General features: G+C 50.6%; 1 protein-coding gene across 8 annotated transcripts in view; it reads left to right on the top strand.

Annotated features, from left to right (window-relative positions):
• The window catches only part of LOC122375949 (paxillin-like), a 96,523-nt gene that overhangs the window by 37,425 nt on the left and 40,405 nt on the right, over positions 1-18,693 (top strand). For 6 of the 8 annotated variants that reach the window (XM_043355585.1, XM_043355571.1, XM_043355577.1 and 3 more), the window contains one exon: positions 13,587-13,789. In XM_043355585.1, coding sequence (XP_043211520.1) covers positions 13,587-13,789 — 203 coding nt within the window. The remainder of the gene's footprint in view (positions 1-13,586; positions 13,790-18,693) is intronic. The other 2 variants (XM_043355602.1, XM_043355591.1) reach the window with 1 other exon arrangement.

Here is an 18,693-nt window from a genome sequence, read left to right as displayed (position 1 = left end):
ACGCAGCGCCAAGCCACACATGCCTGAACCATGTGGGCTCATTCATGCGCCGGGTACGACTGCACCGTATCGGTGCGGCAATGCAACATGCATGAATCATGTTGACACAGTAAAACTCGCTGTTCGTCAGATATGCCTAAACCGTATCGAAGCAGCGCCAAGCCACACATGCCTGAACCATGTGGGCTCATTTATGCGCCGGGTACGCCTGCACCGTATCGGTGCGGCAATTCAACATGCATGAATCATGTTGACACTGTAAAACTCGCTGTTCGTCAGATATGCCTGAACCATATCGATGCAGCGCCAAGCCACACATGCCTGAACCATGTGGGCTCATCTATGCGCCGGGTACGCCTGCACCGTATCGGTGCGGCAATGCAACATGCATGAATCATGTTGACACAGTAAAACTCGCTGTTCGTCAGATATGCCTGAACAATGTCGATGCAGCGCCAAGCCACACATGCCTGAACCATGTGGGCTCATCTATGCGCCGGGTACGCCGGCACCGTATCGGTGCGGCAATTCCACATGCATAAATCATGTTGACACAGTAAAACTCGCTGTTCGCCGGGTATGCCTGAACCATATCGACGCAGCTCCAAGCCACACATGCCTGAACCATATGGGCTCATTTATGCGCCGGGTACGCCTGCACCGTATCGGTGCGGCAATGCAACATGCCTGATTCATGTTGACAGAGTAAAAGTCGCTGTTCGTCAGATATGCCTGAACCATATCGACGCAGTGCCAAGTCACACATGCCTGAACCATGTGGGTATGTATGTATGTATGTATTTACGATCATGGGCGATCCACACATGGCGTGGCGATTACTGCCCACTCATCTATGCGCCCGGTACGCCTGAACCGTACCGATGCGGCGATTCAACATGCATGAATCATGTTGTCAGTTAAATTCGCTGTTCGTCAGGTATGCCTAAAACATATCGACGCGGCGCATCACCTGACTAAGATGGAGCCAATGACGCTATTCGTTGGGTGCCGGGTGACGTCACCAGGACAAATGCACACATCAAAGCATTGTCGCTGTGATGGCCGCCGGGGAGTGCCAGCTATACTTCCGCGGACGGGGCTCCCCCACCCATTCCGCTGTGCGCGCCCACCGGTCGGGCGGCCAACACTCGGCCGTCAGCAGTAATAGGGCCGTTACGTCACGTCGTGACACCGCCGCCGGGCGTCGCGGCGTGTAAAACCACCGCCAGCTCACGAGGGGGAGGGGAAGGCGCGGGAGGGACGCAGGGGTCACCTCTGTGGGGCCAAGTGGTTGACCTTTTGTCCGATAACACTGGGGAGGGACCCACGACTCCAGCAGTCGGTCGGGAGCTATTTGCACAGGATAACCCCTCACGCAGTCAGGGAGGACAATGGACGCAGCGCCCACTTAAGCGCCCGGAAGGCCTGACCCATATCGGCGTGAGGAAGCGATTGATCACGCATGAACCATGTTGACCCAGTTCAATCACTGTTCGTCGGATATGACTGAACCGTACCGACACGGCTTACAAGCCACACACGCCCGAATCACGTGAGTCATTTGTGCGCCGGCAGTCTGCCTGACCCATATCGGCGTGAGAAATTGATCTATCAAACATGCATGACCCAGTTTGACACAGTTAAATTTGCTGCTCGTCAGGTATGCCTGAACCGTACCCCGGTATGCCTGAACCTTATCGGCGTGAATAATCGATTGGCCAAATATGAATGAATCATGTTCACCCAGTTAGAATTCGCTATTCGTCAGGTATGCCTGAACCGTACCGACGCGGCTATAAGACACACGCGCTTGAATTACGTGGGCTCATTCATGCAACCGGTATGCCTGAAACATATCGGCGTGAGGCCACATCGTCGCGGCTCCCAGCCACACATGCCTGAATCATGTGGGCTCATCTATGTGCCCGGTATTCTGACACGTATCGGCGCGGCAATGCAACATGCATGAATCATGTTGACACAGCTAAATTCGTTGTTCGTCAAGTATGCCTGAACTATATTTACGCGGCTCCCAGCCACACACGCCCGAGTCATGTGGGCTTCCCTACACCGGTTCTCTGATCCGTATCGGTACGGAAATTCAGCATGCATGATCATGTTGACACAGCTAAAATTCGTTGTTCGTCAGGCATGCCTGAACCATATCTACGTGGCTCCCAGCCACACACGCTTGAATCATGTGGGCTCACATACGCCGTTTCTTTGACCCGTATCGATGAGGCGATTCAACATGCATGAATCATGTTGACAGTTAGATCCGTCGTGCGTCAGGTACGTCTAAACCATATCGACGCAGCTCCCAACCAAACATGCCTGAATCATGCGGGCCCATTTATGCGCCGGGTATTATAACACGCATTGGTGTGGCGATTCAACATGCATGAATCATGTTGACACAGTTAAATCCGTTGTGCGTCAGGTATGCATGAACCATATCGACGCAGCCCCCAGCCACACATGCCTGGAACATGTGGGATACTGGACAACAGATCTGGGGAGCGTACGGTATGAGACACCCTAATCAGTAATAGGGCCCACCTATTCCATCAAACTGTGGTCATTAGCCTATCAAATTATCGGAATTCGTGCCGGTTTCTGATGGGATCGGCTCGCAGATGACTCACGCCCGCCTGAAACTGGACAGTGGACTGGGAATATCTCGGAGATGACTTTCCCTTTGAACAAACGAAGAGCGAAATCCTAATGGCGCAATGATAGTTGGAGTTCCTTTTATTCTTTTGTTCATGTGTGTGATGTCACCATTCGTTGTGGTTCTAAGTCGCTTGTGTCGCAAAGCGCTTGTGTGGGTGCATTCCGTAAGTCGCATAGCATGGCATGTCTCGATCACTGGCCTTTGATGTTCATTGTCTCCAGCTCAGCGACCGTTGTGTCCTCGGGTGGCCGGAATCGGTCAAATGGGGCGCATTTGGCGCATGCTATCATTTCGATGAGCCTTCGTAACTAACCATAACTGTCGTATCTTTTTCAATATCACCGCGTACAAAGTGGTCGGAGACCGGGTCTGCGTGATCATATGGCAGCGGGCGTGGGCGCTGGTACCGCACATATGCCAGCGAGCCGGCGGGGTGTCCATTCCAAATATCCCTCAGCTTTGAACCATCGAGTGCATCAGGTGCGCCGATTTAACGACGGGGCCAATGGCGGTCTGACATCATGCCTTCGTGCGGCACCGCGAATTTCGTGCTTTATTGTCGGATGCGGCAAATGCACAGGCTAATTGGAGTCGCATTTTGCCGGGGCGTGTTTGCATGCACCTCAATTGCCGTTAGTTCGGGAAGTGACGCCCGTTTAGTGCTTGTGGAACCGCGGTTCGAGTTAGACCAGCCATGCGCAGATCCGGGCCTCCAGAGGTGCTGTTTTCTGTTGGACTGGGAGTGGAACTGATTTTACCATCGACATGTGCTCAGTTCCAGTATGCTTCAATATGTTCATCAACGAACAATTAATTGTATCAGCTTCTCTATAATCAAGATCATGAACAAACGTCGGTGCTCTTCCCATTTCTTTCTCCTCTCCCCATGGCCTCCCATCACCTACATACGTCCTACACTCAATCATATCCCAAACAGGCAGATGGACAGGGGCGTAGGCAGGGGGGGGGGGCACTGGGCCATGCCCCCCCCCCCCTTGGCGCCGAAGGCGCCCTTTGCGATTGGAGGGCGCCCAAGGCGCCCTCCAATCGCGAATGTGTTAACAGGGAAAATGCGGTTGGAGGGCGCCCTCGGGCGCCCTCAGCGCTCTAATCGTAGCGGTAGTCGCTAATCTAAGCCTGTTGATTGCTGCCCTCCTACTCACTGGCGCCCTCATTTTGGCCGGCATACTCCCACCTATTGGCGCCCTCCTATAAATCGGCGCCCTCTTACACAAAGGCGCCCTCATGTAGGTCACCGCCCAGCTACCCACTGGCGCCCTTTTGCTGGCGGGCGCACTCCTATCGCGCCCACTGCGATAGGGCGCCTATAGCGCCCTCCTCTGGAATTTTGGTTGCCGCCCTCCTCCCGTCTAGCGCCCTCCTGTTGATCGCCGCCCTTCTGCCTATTGATGCCCTCCTACCTATTGGCTGCCTCCTGTAACTCCTGTTGAATACTCAGCTGATTGGACCGGCCTACCTATTGGCGCCCTCGTGTTCCCTCCTACCCACTGGTGCCCTCCTGTTGATCGCCGCCCTCCTACTCACTGGCCCCTTCCAGTTGATCACCGCCCTCCTCTCAGGCATCCTCGTGTTCCCTTCTACCCACTGGCGCCCTCCTGTTGATCGCCGCCCTCCTACCTACTGGCGCCTTCCTGTTAATATGCACCCTCCTCACAGGCGCCCTCCTGTTCAATGTCACCCTCTTGGGCAAAGGCGCCCTCCTCACCATTGCTGCCCTCCTGTTGATCATCACCCTTACACCCATTGGTGATTTCCTGTTGATGACCGCCCTCCTAACTATCGACGACCTGCTGTTGATTGCCGTCATCCTGCCTATTGGCGACCTCTTGTTGATCGTCACCACCTATCTAATTGACGCCCTCCTGTTCCTCGCCACCCTCCTACCCATTGGTGGCCTCCTGCTGGTCGCCGCCCTCCTACCTTGGTGTGGATGCCGTCACCAAAAAACTTTTTCTACACCGTCACCCATGGGCAGAGCGTCCCCACCAACCCTTATTGTTGTCCCACCAACTTTGCTAAAAGAACGAGAAAGGCTTTGAACAGTGAACACATAACAGGTGTGCCTAAAAAGCGAAAAAAGAGGTTGCTTTTTGAAAAATTTGCGCGCCTTTGGCGCGGTATCTAAAGAACACTTCGTCGAAATGAATTTGGTACGTATTGCCAATGACTTGCAACCTTTTTGTCGCGTGTGATATTAACCCTAGAACGCCTAGGGGGGGGGGGGTTGTATCAACCCCCCCTGAGGTTTTTTCGAAGTGCACACTAAACGGCTTGTCGTAGTGGGCTGAAATTTTCAATACCCTCTGGGGCAACCTTTGCGCATCTTTTGCCGAAAAAAAAATTGATCGGGTCATGTCAGGTCACGGAGTTATGACGTCATAAGAGGTACAGCCTCCGGCCGGATTTTCACAAACTGAGTGCCAACGCCCGAGGTTTCCTGCCGGTGGTACGGACATCGGTTGATGGATCGTGATGAAACTTCCCATGCATGTTGGGGCAAGTATTGGCTATCATATGGTATAAGAAATTTGACCGGGTCAGGTCAGGTCACGGAGCTATGACGTCACAAGAGGAACAGCGCCCGGTACTATTTTTGAAAAGCGCCCGAACCACTATTTTGCTAATTCTTGTCACCTCAATGGGAATATGCAGCAATATTAGCTTCTATAGGGAGCAAATGGACCTCCCAAATCCAAAAATACAATCAGATTTCAAAAATTTAAATTTTGATTTTTCGAATTTCTGCCACCGACTGTGACCTTGCCGACTTCCGGCGCTCCCAACGCGCCATTTTTAGAGCTAGGGAAACGAAATACATACCAAACGATAGAGAATTGATCAAGGAACACGATAGTGAAGGTTTCAAGTCGATATCTCCCACCGTTTTGCCGCAATCGCCGCCGAAAGTTGAAAAAGTCTATTTTTCCGAAAATTTGACATTTGACCGGTCAAAAGTAGGTCAAATGTTGACCTAGGACCAAAAAATATACCACCAATCGCGAGATCTCGTTGAGAGCAATCCGTTGTTTTTTTCCGCTAAGCTCTACGACCTTCCGTTTCGAAACGCCAGGGGGGGGTCGTAACAACCCCCCCCCCCCCCCTGGTCGTTCGTGTTATGAGAAATGGCCGTCGTGCGAGGGTTAACGCGATAGTCGATACCAAGTTTTGCAGCAATGCGCGTCGCTGCTTTCCTTAAATACGCAAAAAAAGCTGGTGGCGTGGTAAAAAAACGCCCCCCCCCCCCCCCCCCCTGAGCGATCGATAAGGATTTTTTTTTATCTCGCCACCGTATGGCGCCCTCCTTGGGTGAGGTGGCGCCCTCCTAACCCTTGGCCCCCCCCCCCCCCTTCGCGATTTTCTAAATACGCTGCTGCAGATGGAGCAAAGACTACCCGATTCATGTTATGGCCAGAAGAGCAGACCAAAACTATCGAAACCACCCACTACCCCAACCAGTCAAGTTCAGCCCAGACTGACTTGGCTACCGTCTGCTCGCGTCTGCTCAGTCTTGTTCCGCCCGGTGCTGGCCTTTACTCAGGCCTGATCACCGGCTTGTCTCCGTTTCATCAGACGAGTGGCACGATGAGGTTTTCATTAGACCGATTGCTGGACCGGGCTGCAGCCGACGGCTTCCGTCGGGCGGGGAAAGAGAGGAGTGTTCAGCACAGGTTCGGGCAGAGTCTACTCAGGAAGTCACTCTCGAAAGGCCCCTGATTGGGTCAGATGACGTCTGGATCCGAGACAGACCAGCCGTTCGGTTGTTGGCTGAAAGCCGTCTTCACTTCACTTCACTCATGGTTTGCTGTAAATGCACTGCTCTGGTGAATATTGCTCTTTTGATGACCATTCACTGAATAAATTCTTATAACTGAGTGCTTCGATACAGTTGCACACGACAGATACAGCTGCTCGACATTGACATCAAGGCTCAGCTGCTCGGGAGAGCCTCCTGACCCTGTCGGTCAAATCAATGTGAGGTTTCCCTGTAATTGGCCTATCATTCTCTATCACACTCACACTTCTCAATCATGCCAAGCAATTTGGACCGCGAACTTCAAACTAACCAACCTTAAAACATGCCTCAGAGGCGTCACCACCATGATTGATGTCCGTGCCGTCAGCGGTGTCGGAGTGCATCATTCGCGTCATCTGATTACGTCACAAAAATGATGCGGCGGCTGGAGTGTGGGTGACGGTGACGAAGCGACACTAAACCAGGCGTGGAGAACTTGATCGACAAAACAGCGAGCTCGTAGCGCTGCCCTTGGCCTTGTCGTCTGAGCCGCTTACTGCAAACTTTGGCTTCTGCGACTTAACATCCAGTTGACATTGCAGTATTGTAGACAGAATGATGTGTGCCCAGGGATTTTCGTTCATGAATAGCTAAAGGCGTTGCCTAGCTAGCACCATGAACTAAGGGCCCGAGCATAGACCCGTTTGCGGCGAATAGAATGGTGTTGCCAGGGCGATACTTTCAGTCACATAGGGTGTGTTATGAAGACGGACTGGCAATGTTCCTTCTTGAGCGGGTGGGGTGTACCATGTCTCCCTGGAGAATAACTATTATATAACAATACCAAACGGTAGTGTGCTTTGGCTGACGTTTTTTTTTTTGTGCGAATCGTCTACGGTTTTTCTTTAATTTTTGATGGCATTTATGAAATGTGGCCGCCGTTTCCAATATTTCCAAGCCGTCTTCAGCTGCTTTTTGCTTCATGCTCGTTCCGGATCAGAGGGCTGATGGGTGCAGCTTTCTTTGTGAAGCCCTCAAAGCTCTGATTGTGATCAGCTATAGCAGAAGCGATGTGTGGACATAGTAAATATACGAACTCGCTCGCACTGAAATCTGACCATGCTCGCGTCGGGCGCTTTTATAATGGCCAACAGGGCCGAGAAAGCATTGCTCTCTGCTGAGATTAAATATGTATTCTGGAGCTGAAGAATATGGCTGGAAAATATCATTCCACCTTGCATTCATGCACTCGTCTGGTTTGTTGGAAATGAAGTTCTAAGTAATAAGACATTTTAGGTTGTATCGAATACCGGTAGTTCGTATTCCTCTCCCTGTGTTTGCTTTTCTAAGGATGTTTGAAACTGCTTCGCTGTAGCTTAAGGTGTTGAGAAAGCAGATAAGCGAGACCCTATTACGTGCTAAACACCTTAAAACTGAGCTCCACTGTCTGATGTTTGCGTACGTGAGCTGGTGTTTATTATTGTACTGGCGCTGGAAACATCTGGTCGGCCGACTCGTGCCATTTCCTGGTCTTGATGCCGTGTTTTTGGCTATTCCCGGGCCGACTGTATGAATAGTAATGGTCGGCTTACGGCCCAGCCGTTCCTCCGCCCCTGGTGTACCGACCTCGTCATCAGCCTAGTATTACTGCGCTTGGTGGTGAGCCTTAGGGGCTTCCCTCTGGACTGCCTTAGCGCACTGGCGCAGCGATAGTCTGTTTGTCGTCACCTTTCCCTCTTCCTCGGCGCAGCGAGTGGCTTTTCTCGTCCTCGCCCTTTCCTCTTCCTCGGCGCAGGGAGTGGCTGTTTGTCCTCGCCCTTTCCTCTTCCACACAGGCAGCCCGTGATGCGCTACCGGTGTCATCTCAGCTGTAAAGGTCGTCACCGAAACCTCCCGACCCTGGATACCGCTTCAAAGTTCAGTGATTTCACTGCCGCGGAAACGGCCACACTTTGGCCCTAACCAGAGTTTCGAAAAACGCGGGAACTACTCAACTAGGCGGTACGGGTAATCGTTTCCGCTCCGACGCATCCAATCATGTTGATGAACTCATGAGTTACCCTTCCGGCCGACACATTTGGCCAGGTTTCCCCTAAGAAATTTGCGAGTCTCTTGGTTGACTGCCGGTTGATGATGAGCCCCTGAATAAATGCACGAGCTGCTTTAGATTCATCACCGGAAACTGAGCGGGCCGCTGCACTCTCCGCACCGGCATGCCATGGAATGGCAAACCAGTTCAGTGAAATACCGCTGACGACATGACGTCACGGACTAGATGACGGTCGGGGTGGGCGACCCACATGCATCTGTTAATGGGCTAGGTGGTAAATGTTGGAATGAAATACAGGCTATTTCTCTATTGACGACACGGTTAATTAGTCTCACAAAACTACCGTCGTTGGCATCGACACACTGTGTTTTAGATGTTCAGCATATGTAATGTTTTTTGTTGTCATCTCCAAACGGGTGACATCAATATATTACCTCCTGCATTGTGAGCCAAACGCACGTGAAAATCGGCGCCGAACGTATTCACCCGCCATGGCCTTACTGCTCTCGGCAGATGACCTTGCGTTTGAGGGTTGACAGTGCACTGCACTCTGGCTGTTTGTCACGGTCCATGAGTCTGGCACCTGTTGGTCTGGGCAGACACTACCCCTCCCCAGCGCCAGGACACTGGAACTTACCCGGGGGCAATCGGCAGAATGGGCCAGCGCTTCTCTCCTGCCTCCTGGGTGATGGTGTTCATGAGCCATTGGCTCCCTTAGCTGATGCCAAGAGTGAAGGAGAGAGAGAGAGAGAGAGAGCGGGGAGCTGGGATAGAGAGTGGAGCAGTTGAAAACGAGAGCCTGCCTGTAGGCAGTGTGGCCTCCAATCGCTGAAAAATGTTCTTCGCTACGGGCTGACGGACAGCGACTGAGCTCCATTTCGAGACACAATGAAGCTGAAATGGAGTCTGGATTTTGGTCGTAGTTTTGGTTACATTAGAGAACGTTTTTCAATTAATAGGTTCTTCAGATATAAGTTACGTATCTTCATCAAGTTCTCCATTCAGTTTTCTTTGCGTTCCCTCAACAGTTTTTTAGTTGTTGACAATGTCGGATGTTGATTAGCGGCATTGGAACAAGCATACAAATCTTCTGGTGAAATTTTAATCTTGGAACTTTTGCAAAGTTTTGAACGCTATAGAGCCCCCACACAATTTATGATTCAATAAATTTAAAAGTTTCTCGATCTGATGCTTCACAGTATTGAAAACATAATGCAAAAACTTAGGTGTTCACGCGCTTTTTCTTTGACCGATTTTGTGCCCGCGCGACGAGTTTGATTGAGTTTTGAAAGCGAAGCAATATGCATTTTGTCATACTCTTACATGCTGCTCTGAAGTTAAAGACGAATGTTCAATGCTTATCGGTTTTATCCTCATTATCATTTACATGTTGGGCTCAGTTCTGTTATGTGCTGGGCTTAGTTCTGTGAAAAGGCTTGCCTTTGCATTCCATTTGGTTACATCATCAATACATAGGTAGTGTACAATGAAAACGGCGTTGGTAGATGCATATTCGCTTCAACAGCAACCAATTTCCAGCCACACCAAGGTAAAAAAATGCCTTCAACATATTGTGCATTTTCATGAATAGCTTATGGAAGCTTGATTTGAGCCAGCACCCAGTTACTGCAATCATGTTAAGATCACTTGGATAGTCAGACCCAACCTTACCCAGAGATGTGCTCTAGAAGACGGATACGGCGCTCTCTCGTGCGGCGTCGCGGCCGTGTCGTTGTCGACGCAGCTCCTATATAAGGTTCGTCGGCGCCGACGGACGATCGTCGTCAGTCGCTGGGGCGGCACGACGCCGCCGCGACCGTCGTCCGCGTAACGTCGGTGCAGCGTCTGAGTGTAGTGATTGCTGCTTGCGGGGTCCAACTTAGATCTGTGCCACCCGAGTGGACCGTTTGGACCGAGTTTGGACCGAGCTCGAACAGTCACTGGTTCATCTCCGTGACTGTGGTGGTAGTGAAGATTCTTTTGACGATCCAGTGAGACTCCCTGCGATTTGCTGTATTCTCGCGGCTGGCTCGGCTCAAATCCTCATCATGACCTCCCCGGAGTCTCTGCCGGCGCGTCACGAGCTCAGCGTGCCCCTGGAGAGCTCGCCTGTGCCGCCGGGGGCAGGGGCGGCGCCGCCCAGTATCTGTGTGACGCCCTGCGGGTCGCCGCCCGCCTGCGGCTCCGAGGCTCGTCGGCCCGCCCCGGAGGAGGAGGGCCGCCCGCTGGCCCTGCTGTACCACCTGCCGCAGGATCGACTCCTGCTCGGCTCCTGTGACTCCATTGACTCAGAGGCGATGGTGTCGGTCGGAGAGGTCGGGGATCTAGGTATGGAGGGGGTGTGATCCCGTTCGAAGGTACAGAGTGTGGACAAAGGCGGATCGGAGAGGTCGGGGATCTAGGTATGGAGGGGTGGGTGGGATACACCCGGAGGTACAGTGTGCAGTAATGCAAGCTCAGAGTTTCGGGTGCTTGCTAAGGAGACGGGATTTGGGTACTCCAGTCGGGCTAGGTAGGAGGAAAAAAAAAAGAAGAGAAAATTAAACAACCATTGGCAATGAAATAGGTAAGCTTAAAAATGAAAAGGTAGAATAACATAATTTTTCGTCCTGGTGATGCTTTGAGGATTCACTAAATGACGAGCATGACAGCGCGACATAAGTACTAGTAGTAGTCCTTCCGCCCGCTTGCGTGACGCCTGCCGTACTCAGTTGTGCAACTTATCCGCTGTCTCTGGCTGTGTGGCGATAGGCCGCTGCCATGGCCGTTGTTGGCGGCAGTAGAAATACGCCGAGCTGCTTCAGCTATTCCGTGAACCGTCCGGCGGCTTGGACTCCGCTCACAAATGCGCCAGGTCGATACCCCGGTGGGTTTAATTGCACGGCTGTTCGACCACGGACATTGGAGCCGTTCATTGCAGCGGAGTGGCCGCGTTTTGGCGCGCTTTTGTGAGACGGTTCATTGTTAACATTGTTAAGCTCGGTTGAACACTCGGAGGCCTCCAATGCGGCATTCAGCTGCGTCAAAAACGAGCTAAAGTATGCAAATGTGTCCATTGGCTGTGACATTGCTGACATCATTATCGTTTATGGGGTGCTAGCGTGCCTCTTCAAGTGTCAATTACCAAGCGTACGAGGGGGTATCGGAAAGTTCTGATCATCACATAGAAGATGTGGATCGATTTTGATGATTTTTGGTTGGTATTATATTTGGTTCTTAAGAACAATGTTCCCGCAAAGAGAATCCTGAGAAGTGGTTTTATCTTATGTAGGAGAGACTTAGAAGTAAAAAAGATGAGTATTGGGCCCATTGAGGACCGAGCCGTCATCCAACTAATGCATTTGAAACGGTATCACACTGAGAAAATACATCAAGAACGTGAAATCAGTTTATGGCGAGGAAAGCCCATCTCATGCACTTACCGAAAATGAAGAAATAATTTTCAACTTGGTTGCATGGCCCTTGCAGGGGAGTCAAGAAGTGAGTGGCTACCAGTGACTGACAAGGTGGTGACTGTGAAGGAAGTGGAGGACCTCATCCTTACAGATCGTCGTGTGACCTTTCAGATGATTGTGCAACAGAAAGGTCTCTATGCTGGCAGTGCCTGAAAATATTATCAGCGAAGAACTACAGACGATAAAGGAGTCAGCCCGCTTAGAAGTTCGTGTGTCTACTTTGTTCAAGAGAAAAATGCGTCTTGGCCCTTCGAAACCAAGACTAGGCCTTTTTTAGGAAATTGAAGACATCTTCGATAATTTGATGACTTGCGACGAATGCTGGGTCTATGTGCACGATCCAGAGACAAAAAGATGATCAAGAAGTTTAAGCACGGCACATCTGTCCTTCTTAAAAGGCGAAGATGCAGAAGCCGATATGGAAGGTCAATGCTATCAGTGTTCTGGATCTGGCGTAGGATAGTCATTACCGACTGTCTTGATGATGGTCGGATAATGATAGGCAAGCACCACTGCACACTTTTGAAGAAGTTGCGAGATGGCCTCAAGCAGAATCGCCGCAAAAAAGCCCAAGAAAGATGTTTTATCCGCACCGACAGCGCTCCCGCCCATTCGTCCTGAGCTGCGATTGAAGAAAGAACATGATGTGGACATTAAATCCTACCGCATCTAAAGAAATTCACCTGACCGGATATTAACTGACTCTTGATTGTTACGGGAGAAGAAGAATCCACAGTATGGCCGGTGATTTAAGGACAGAAGTGACGTCATTGACGAGATGGAGCAGTGATTTACGGGACAGTGCGAAGGTCCTACAATGACCGCCTGAGGCAGCTCAAGAAACGAAGCAATAAGTTTGCGGTCGTGTGTGGTGACTTGTTAAGGAGTAATGAACATCATGTAAAAAAATCAAATTTCTATCACATCTCATTCGTGGTGATGATCAGAACTTTTCGATACCCCCTCGTACTTATATATTGAACTATTTCAACTGTGAACTTCTTGATGTGTGAGCTTCTCACTTTCAACTGGCGTGACGTGCGACATCTACATCGAGCTTGAATGACGCAAATGACTTGTATTTTTTTTCTGCTCTCTGCTGAAGATGAGATGATGAGTGGAATTAGAATGTGGGCGAAAGGGAACATGTTGTTGTGTTATGAAACAGTTTTTTAGCATTGCCATTATCATGAGCATAAATATGCTAACCAGTTACTCATGTTATCGAGAAAAGTTAAAAGGATTTCTTTGGATTGCATTTACTTTCCTACCATGACCATCGCCTTTATGATTCCTGAGAATTTTGATTAACCCGAAACATATTTCAGGGAATTGTTCTGGCACTTTGTCCAACGTCTATGCTAAATTATCAGCTTGCAAATATCTTCCTAATAAAGCAGCTCCCATTTTGATGTAAAATAAAATACGACCTCCGGGTTCCAAGTGATTTATAGGCACCATTGAGTGAGGCTAGATTGGGATGCAATATGGCTTGGTGCCCATGGTGCGCTTTGTTGCATCAAGTCATCATCATCGATGGAAATGTTATATAATAAAGCGTATCTGCATCGAATATGGCATACAATTATCCGTGCCCCGAATGCTAGCATATACTAAATCGTGTGTCTGACCATGGTTGGCCTTCTGTTTCAGACTCGCTGTTGGCCGATCTTCAGAACACCATCACACACAAGGCGGGTAGCGGCGGCTCGGTGGGTGGCAGTCCCCGGCGAGTGGCGTACTCTCCCAGTCACCAGCAGCGGTCACCGTCTCCCGTGCTGCCAGCCTACCAGCCCAATGTGGATCCCTACCAGCCCAACGTGGACCCCTACCAGCCCAATGTGGACCCCTACCAGGTGAGTGTCGACCCGACCCGGCCTCTTATCAGTGCTGCCTTCTGCGTTACCAGCCTAACGCAGACCCCTACCAAGTCAGTGTCAAATTGATTCGAATGAGACCTACCAACCGAAAGTGGATACCTACCTACCAGGTGAGGATCACACTGACCCTGCCCGTCACCCGTGCTGCCGACCATACTGAGCAGCCCAACGTGGATCCCCACCGGTCTGATCCGAGCTGCCCTGACCATCAAGGCCTGTGGCGTTCAAGTACGACACAAACCGACCTGACCCGACATGATACTGCTCGATTCAATGCGATGCGCCCTTTGGTCTTGTCGACCGAAAGGGCCTAACCCAACAAAAAAAAAAAAAAAAAATGCGATGCGACCTGACCCGACCCGATTTGACCCAGTGCGGCACGGCCCTGTCGGTCTTCTGTGCACGCTTACACTGGCCCCTTGACCGGGCCGGCTCGCCGTTCAGCCGTGCCCCCCGGTCCGCCGCTCCCTGACCTTCTCTCCGCCGCGCCGTCCCGTCTGCGGCATGATTACATGGCCGTTGTTTCGCTGCACATGCTCTCTAACATACGGCCGAGGCGTGTCGGCTTTACGGCGGACACACTTGTTCTGCCCATATGTCACCGCCAGACGCCGGATTAGGCCTGTCGCCGCGCTGGATTTACAGCGGTCGGCAATCCTCGGGCCCTGTTTTCGGACACTCCTGGCTGTGAGCTGACAAATGATGCCGGTCACTGCTGGCTAGCCTCTCGTTGATATCCGTAAGGCTTTGCACGGCTCGGCGCTAGAATTTAACGGTCGACACCAGCCTCCATCGGTCATCGCTAGTCACTGGAAAGAATCAATTACCAAAAGCTTCTTGCCTATCTTTTTTTAGCCTTCCAGCCTTCGACGTTGAGGACATCGAGCTCTTCAGCTATTACTTACTCACCACCTACTGACTGAATCAATGCGGCTGTGACTAAATCAATAACCATCTCTCGATGAGCTGTGCTTGGAGGAGTTTAAGAGCGCTTTGACGTCGGATCCGATCATTATTCGATAAATTGTTGTTTCATGTCGCAATATGTGTGTTTTTGCTCTTTTTAACTTTTACATGACCTTTAGTCTGTACCGATTGATACGTTTCCCTATTTACTGTATCGCAATACCATCTCATCTTTTATGTCAGCACTTTAATCAGCCGTGTCCATTTATGGGATTCCCAGGCCAAGCAAAGTGGTTTGAGACTAAAACCTTTCGGTGATGGTATACCTAGCTCCTTGTCGGTTCGGCTGGAGAGACGCCATACGGCGGCGGAACGCGACTGTTCCATTAACTGGGTCGGTAACGTTTCCAGGGGCGGCGCAGGTTCCTATTTGCTGGAGTGGCAATCGCCCGATGAGCCGGCGATGTTCAGTTATTGATAGGTGCTCCGCGGCGGATGTTCCGTTATTCACTGAGTATCCCGAGAAGGATGGCACGTCATTTGCTTTGAACGGAACAGTGGCGGCGGATTCGATTTTGGCGTGGGGGGCCAGATCCCAGTCGAGATGATGTCATAGGCGGATCCAGAAAGGCGTTTTCGACGCTGTAGGGGACATACCCCCCCCCCAAGTGTCCAAAATCCAAAAACTCCTCGGATTTCGATTCCTTACGGACCTACTGCTGTCTGCTGAACAGTATAAAGCAAAAAACATTCTGATAAAAGTTTTATTATTAGGAAACATAAGGTACGTTTTGTCTATTTCGCGCGATGCAAGGGGAGGGGGAGTAAATATTTGCTTTATATGTTCGCTCCCTGGATCTGCCAGTGGAAGATGTAACGATTTTCGTATTGCTGTAGCCTGTATTAGAAAAAAGCTCCAATGGGAAAAATTGTGCCATAGCCGATCGCAAATCAGATTTGAAGAACGGTGCCAAACCTTTTGAAGTAGGCGAGCGCTATTCTTCAATGAGGTAACTCGTTACCATTTCCCCTGTTCATTTTACGTTCGATTTCCGTTTAACCTTCCTTTAAAAAGTATTTCTAAAACAGATATCAACTGAAACTAGCTAACAGCGGGAGAAGACCGCTCAAACATTCAGCGACAGCCGTTCGCATCTAAACCTATTGGGACAGCACTTCCGCCAGAAACCCACCCCAAGGCATGAGATGATGTTTTTCGTACTCCAGCGTAAACCTTGGAATCCTTGGAATCGCCTTGGAATCACCCCAAGGCAGTAGTTCGCCAACTAAGCTCACCGAGACGGACTGTCTCGATGGGTTTATCCTACAGTAAGTCCACAGCAAGGCTTAACTAAGGCCCAAACGCTCGTCAAGCTGGGAACGGAGGGCTGAGATGAGGGAGTCGAGCGACGGACTAGGGTGAAGGAATTCGGTGGACTGGCTGCAGAAGCTATGGGGGGGGGGGCGTTTCTTTATTAGGACTTTAGGGTGCGCTGACTGCGGTAAGGTTCAAATTATCACACCAAATTTTGCCACGACATCTACCGGTTCAGGCACTCGAGAATCAGCGGCCAGTGATATCTGCAAAGACGAAGCATTTCCAACCCAGCTTCAGCCTAGTGTGGGCGCCTCAGGTGGCTTTAATTATGCAGTTGCACATACCAAACGACCTCAGTGCAGCCAGTCTGTCGCCGAAACCATTCGGAACAGACTTCAACGAAAAGTGAGACAAGGTTAGTGCTATCGTTAAGTGCCATTATAGACTTGGACCCCGTTGGTTTGACCCACTGGAAGGTGGTAGTTATCGGACGCTGCGGGGCATACTCATTTTTCCAAAATGCCTTAGATTTTGCTTTCGTGTTCGATGCTCTGTATTGTATTCTATAGCCAGCCTTTAGCCAGAGGGGGCCCCACTAATGATCAGTGCCCTAACCCTCAAAAGTTTCCAACGTTGATTTTTACTTATTTAATAGTGAATACTGAAATAAAGCGGATACTGAACTGTGAACATCCAGTTTTTACACTGGCCCCAGGCACAAGCCTCCGAATGCCCAAAGCAGATCTCTGATGACTGGCCTTTGGGTGTCATACCGTGCATTGGTCAATGTGGTCAATGTGTACGACCTCGGCGTTTACCATTTTACTTGCACTGGAAACTGTTGCGCTCGAAAAATCAGGGGAGTGGCTTATTACGAGCGCTCATCAGTCCTAACTACCCGCAAGCGAATGGCTAGCCCTTCCGTCTCCGCTCGCTTGCGATTTGGCATTCATGTAGGTACAAAATAGCGGCAAACGACCACTGAGGGTGTGAGTTGCGTCTCTTGCACACTAAAAATTTCCCTAAATCGAATCTGAAAAGACAAAAAATGCTATAAAGCGGAAATGGTTAGCATTTACACATATTCAAAAGGCACCGTTGGGAAAACTGTAAGAGCGCATAGCTGTAATAACAGGCTATGGAAATTTTCCTCATGTTTAGGGCACAAATTATGGAGGGGCAAGAATATACGTTTGTCCCTCCTCCAGAAGTTTCTTAGGGAACGATGCCTCCTCTGCCGCTCCGTATCCGTCGCCCCTGTAAGCGGTCACTGAAGGCCTGGGTTGCCGCTGCGTCACGTTGACGCTTATAATGTCTCCAAAACTAGGTTGAAGAGAGGAAAACTTGAATTGAACGCGAACACTTGTCATTTAAGAAAGGCAACGTATGATAGTGTATATGGGCATCTGGTTACATATATAAGTTTTCTGATTATTCCGATGATCGAACGGAATAATCAGGTATATGTTTCATGTCTAAGTTTTGTCACAAATTATGGGGGGGCAAAAAGATACTTTTGCCCCCCCTCGAGTTTGCCAGGGGGGCAGCTGCCCCCCTGCCCCCCCGAATCCGCCGCCCCTGGAACGGAAATGTAATTGATGCAGAGGTGCTAAGCGAAAATTCCTCTTCAAGTGAAGTAGGACACATTATCGGGATTTTAACATCCGTAACCCGTGAAATTGTCTCATTAATTGGCCTTAGTTTCAGTTGCCACGCAAAGTTCAGCTTGTTGCATGCGCGACTAGCCCAGATGATCCAGCTTACGGTCAGTTGTCTGGTTTAAATGTCATGGAACACTTCCTGAACTTCCGACGTCAAGCATACGGCCTAGAACAACTCGAACGTAAAATCGAGCTCTCTTCCTCCATAGTTTCACTATTCTATCATAAGCATCATTCATTTATGTGCTTGCTCTCGCATCGACAGTTGCAACTGTCGTTTCTATACCCTTGAAGGTTTGCGAATAGTCGTCCGGTATTCACTGAGAGAACAGGGAACATGTCCCGACGAGATATACAGGACCTTGCTGACGGGTGAATAGGTACTGATAACTGAGACCGGGAATGCTTCTGAGAAATTGGCCTCTGCATGTCCTAGACCTCAGTCGCCGGCAGCCGACCTGTCCCTCGCCCACCGCCCGCGGCCCGGGACCGGCCAGCCATTGTGATTCTGACCGTGACCTGCCCCGTGCTGTTTGGAACGGGTCGCGGCGGCGTGAGCGGCTTTAGCGGGATTCTTTTTGAGTCAGGAGAGTGTAGGTATGTACCCAATTCACTGGGCTGGCACATGGGACTTAGCTGGTAACATTGGTAGGCTCACCGGATCTTAGAACAGTGGACAATACATACCAATAGGAATGGCGCCAAGCGTTCACCCGTGACCGCTCTGTGTGTTCGACGACCTAACGCAATACTCTCATCACTCAAGTCAGAGTCATTGTTGGACATGTTGAGAAACAGAGTCATCAGTCAAGAGTCACAGATAGTCTCTGTGAGTCAGCCGCCTGAGGCGGTAGCGCCGGTGCCAGGGACGCTGGCGGTGGCTTTGTGTCCGGCTCCAGCCCCGTTACGTTTCCCGGAACATGGCGTCATGCGTCCTCCCTCACTGGAGACGTGACGTTACGCCGGGGGGTGCACCTGCCGTTCGTGATAGTGGC

Source organism: Amphibalanus amphitrite, unplaced genomic scaffold (assembly GCF_019059575.1).
Source record: "Amphibalanus amphitrite isolate SeventyFive unplaced genomic scaffold, NRLGWU_Aamphi_draft 000042F_arrow, whole genome shotgun sequence".
In the NCBI taxonomy this organism is placed as follows: domain Eukaryota; kingdom Metazoa; phylum Arthropoda; class Thecostraca; order Balanomorpha; family Balanidae; genus Amphibalanus; species Amphibalanus amphitrite.
The sequence above is the reverse complement of the archived record's forward strand: the minus strand, read 5'-3'. Positions and strand labels throughout refer to the sequence as shown.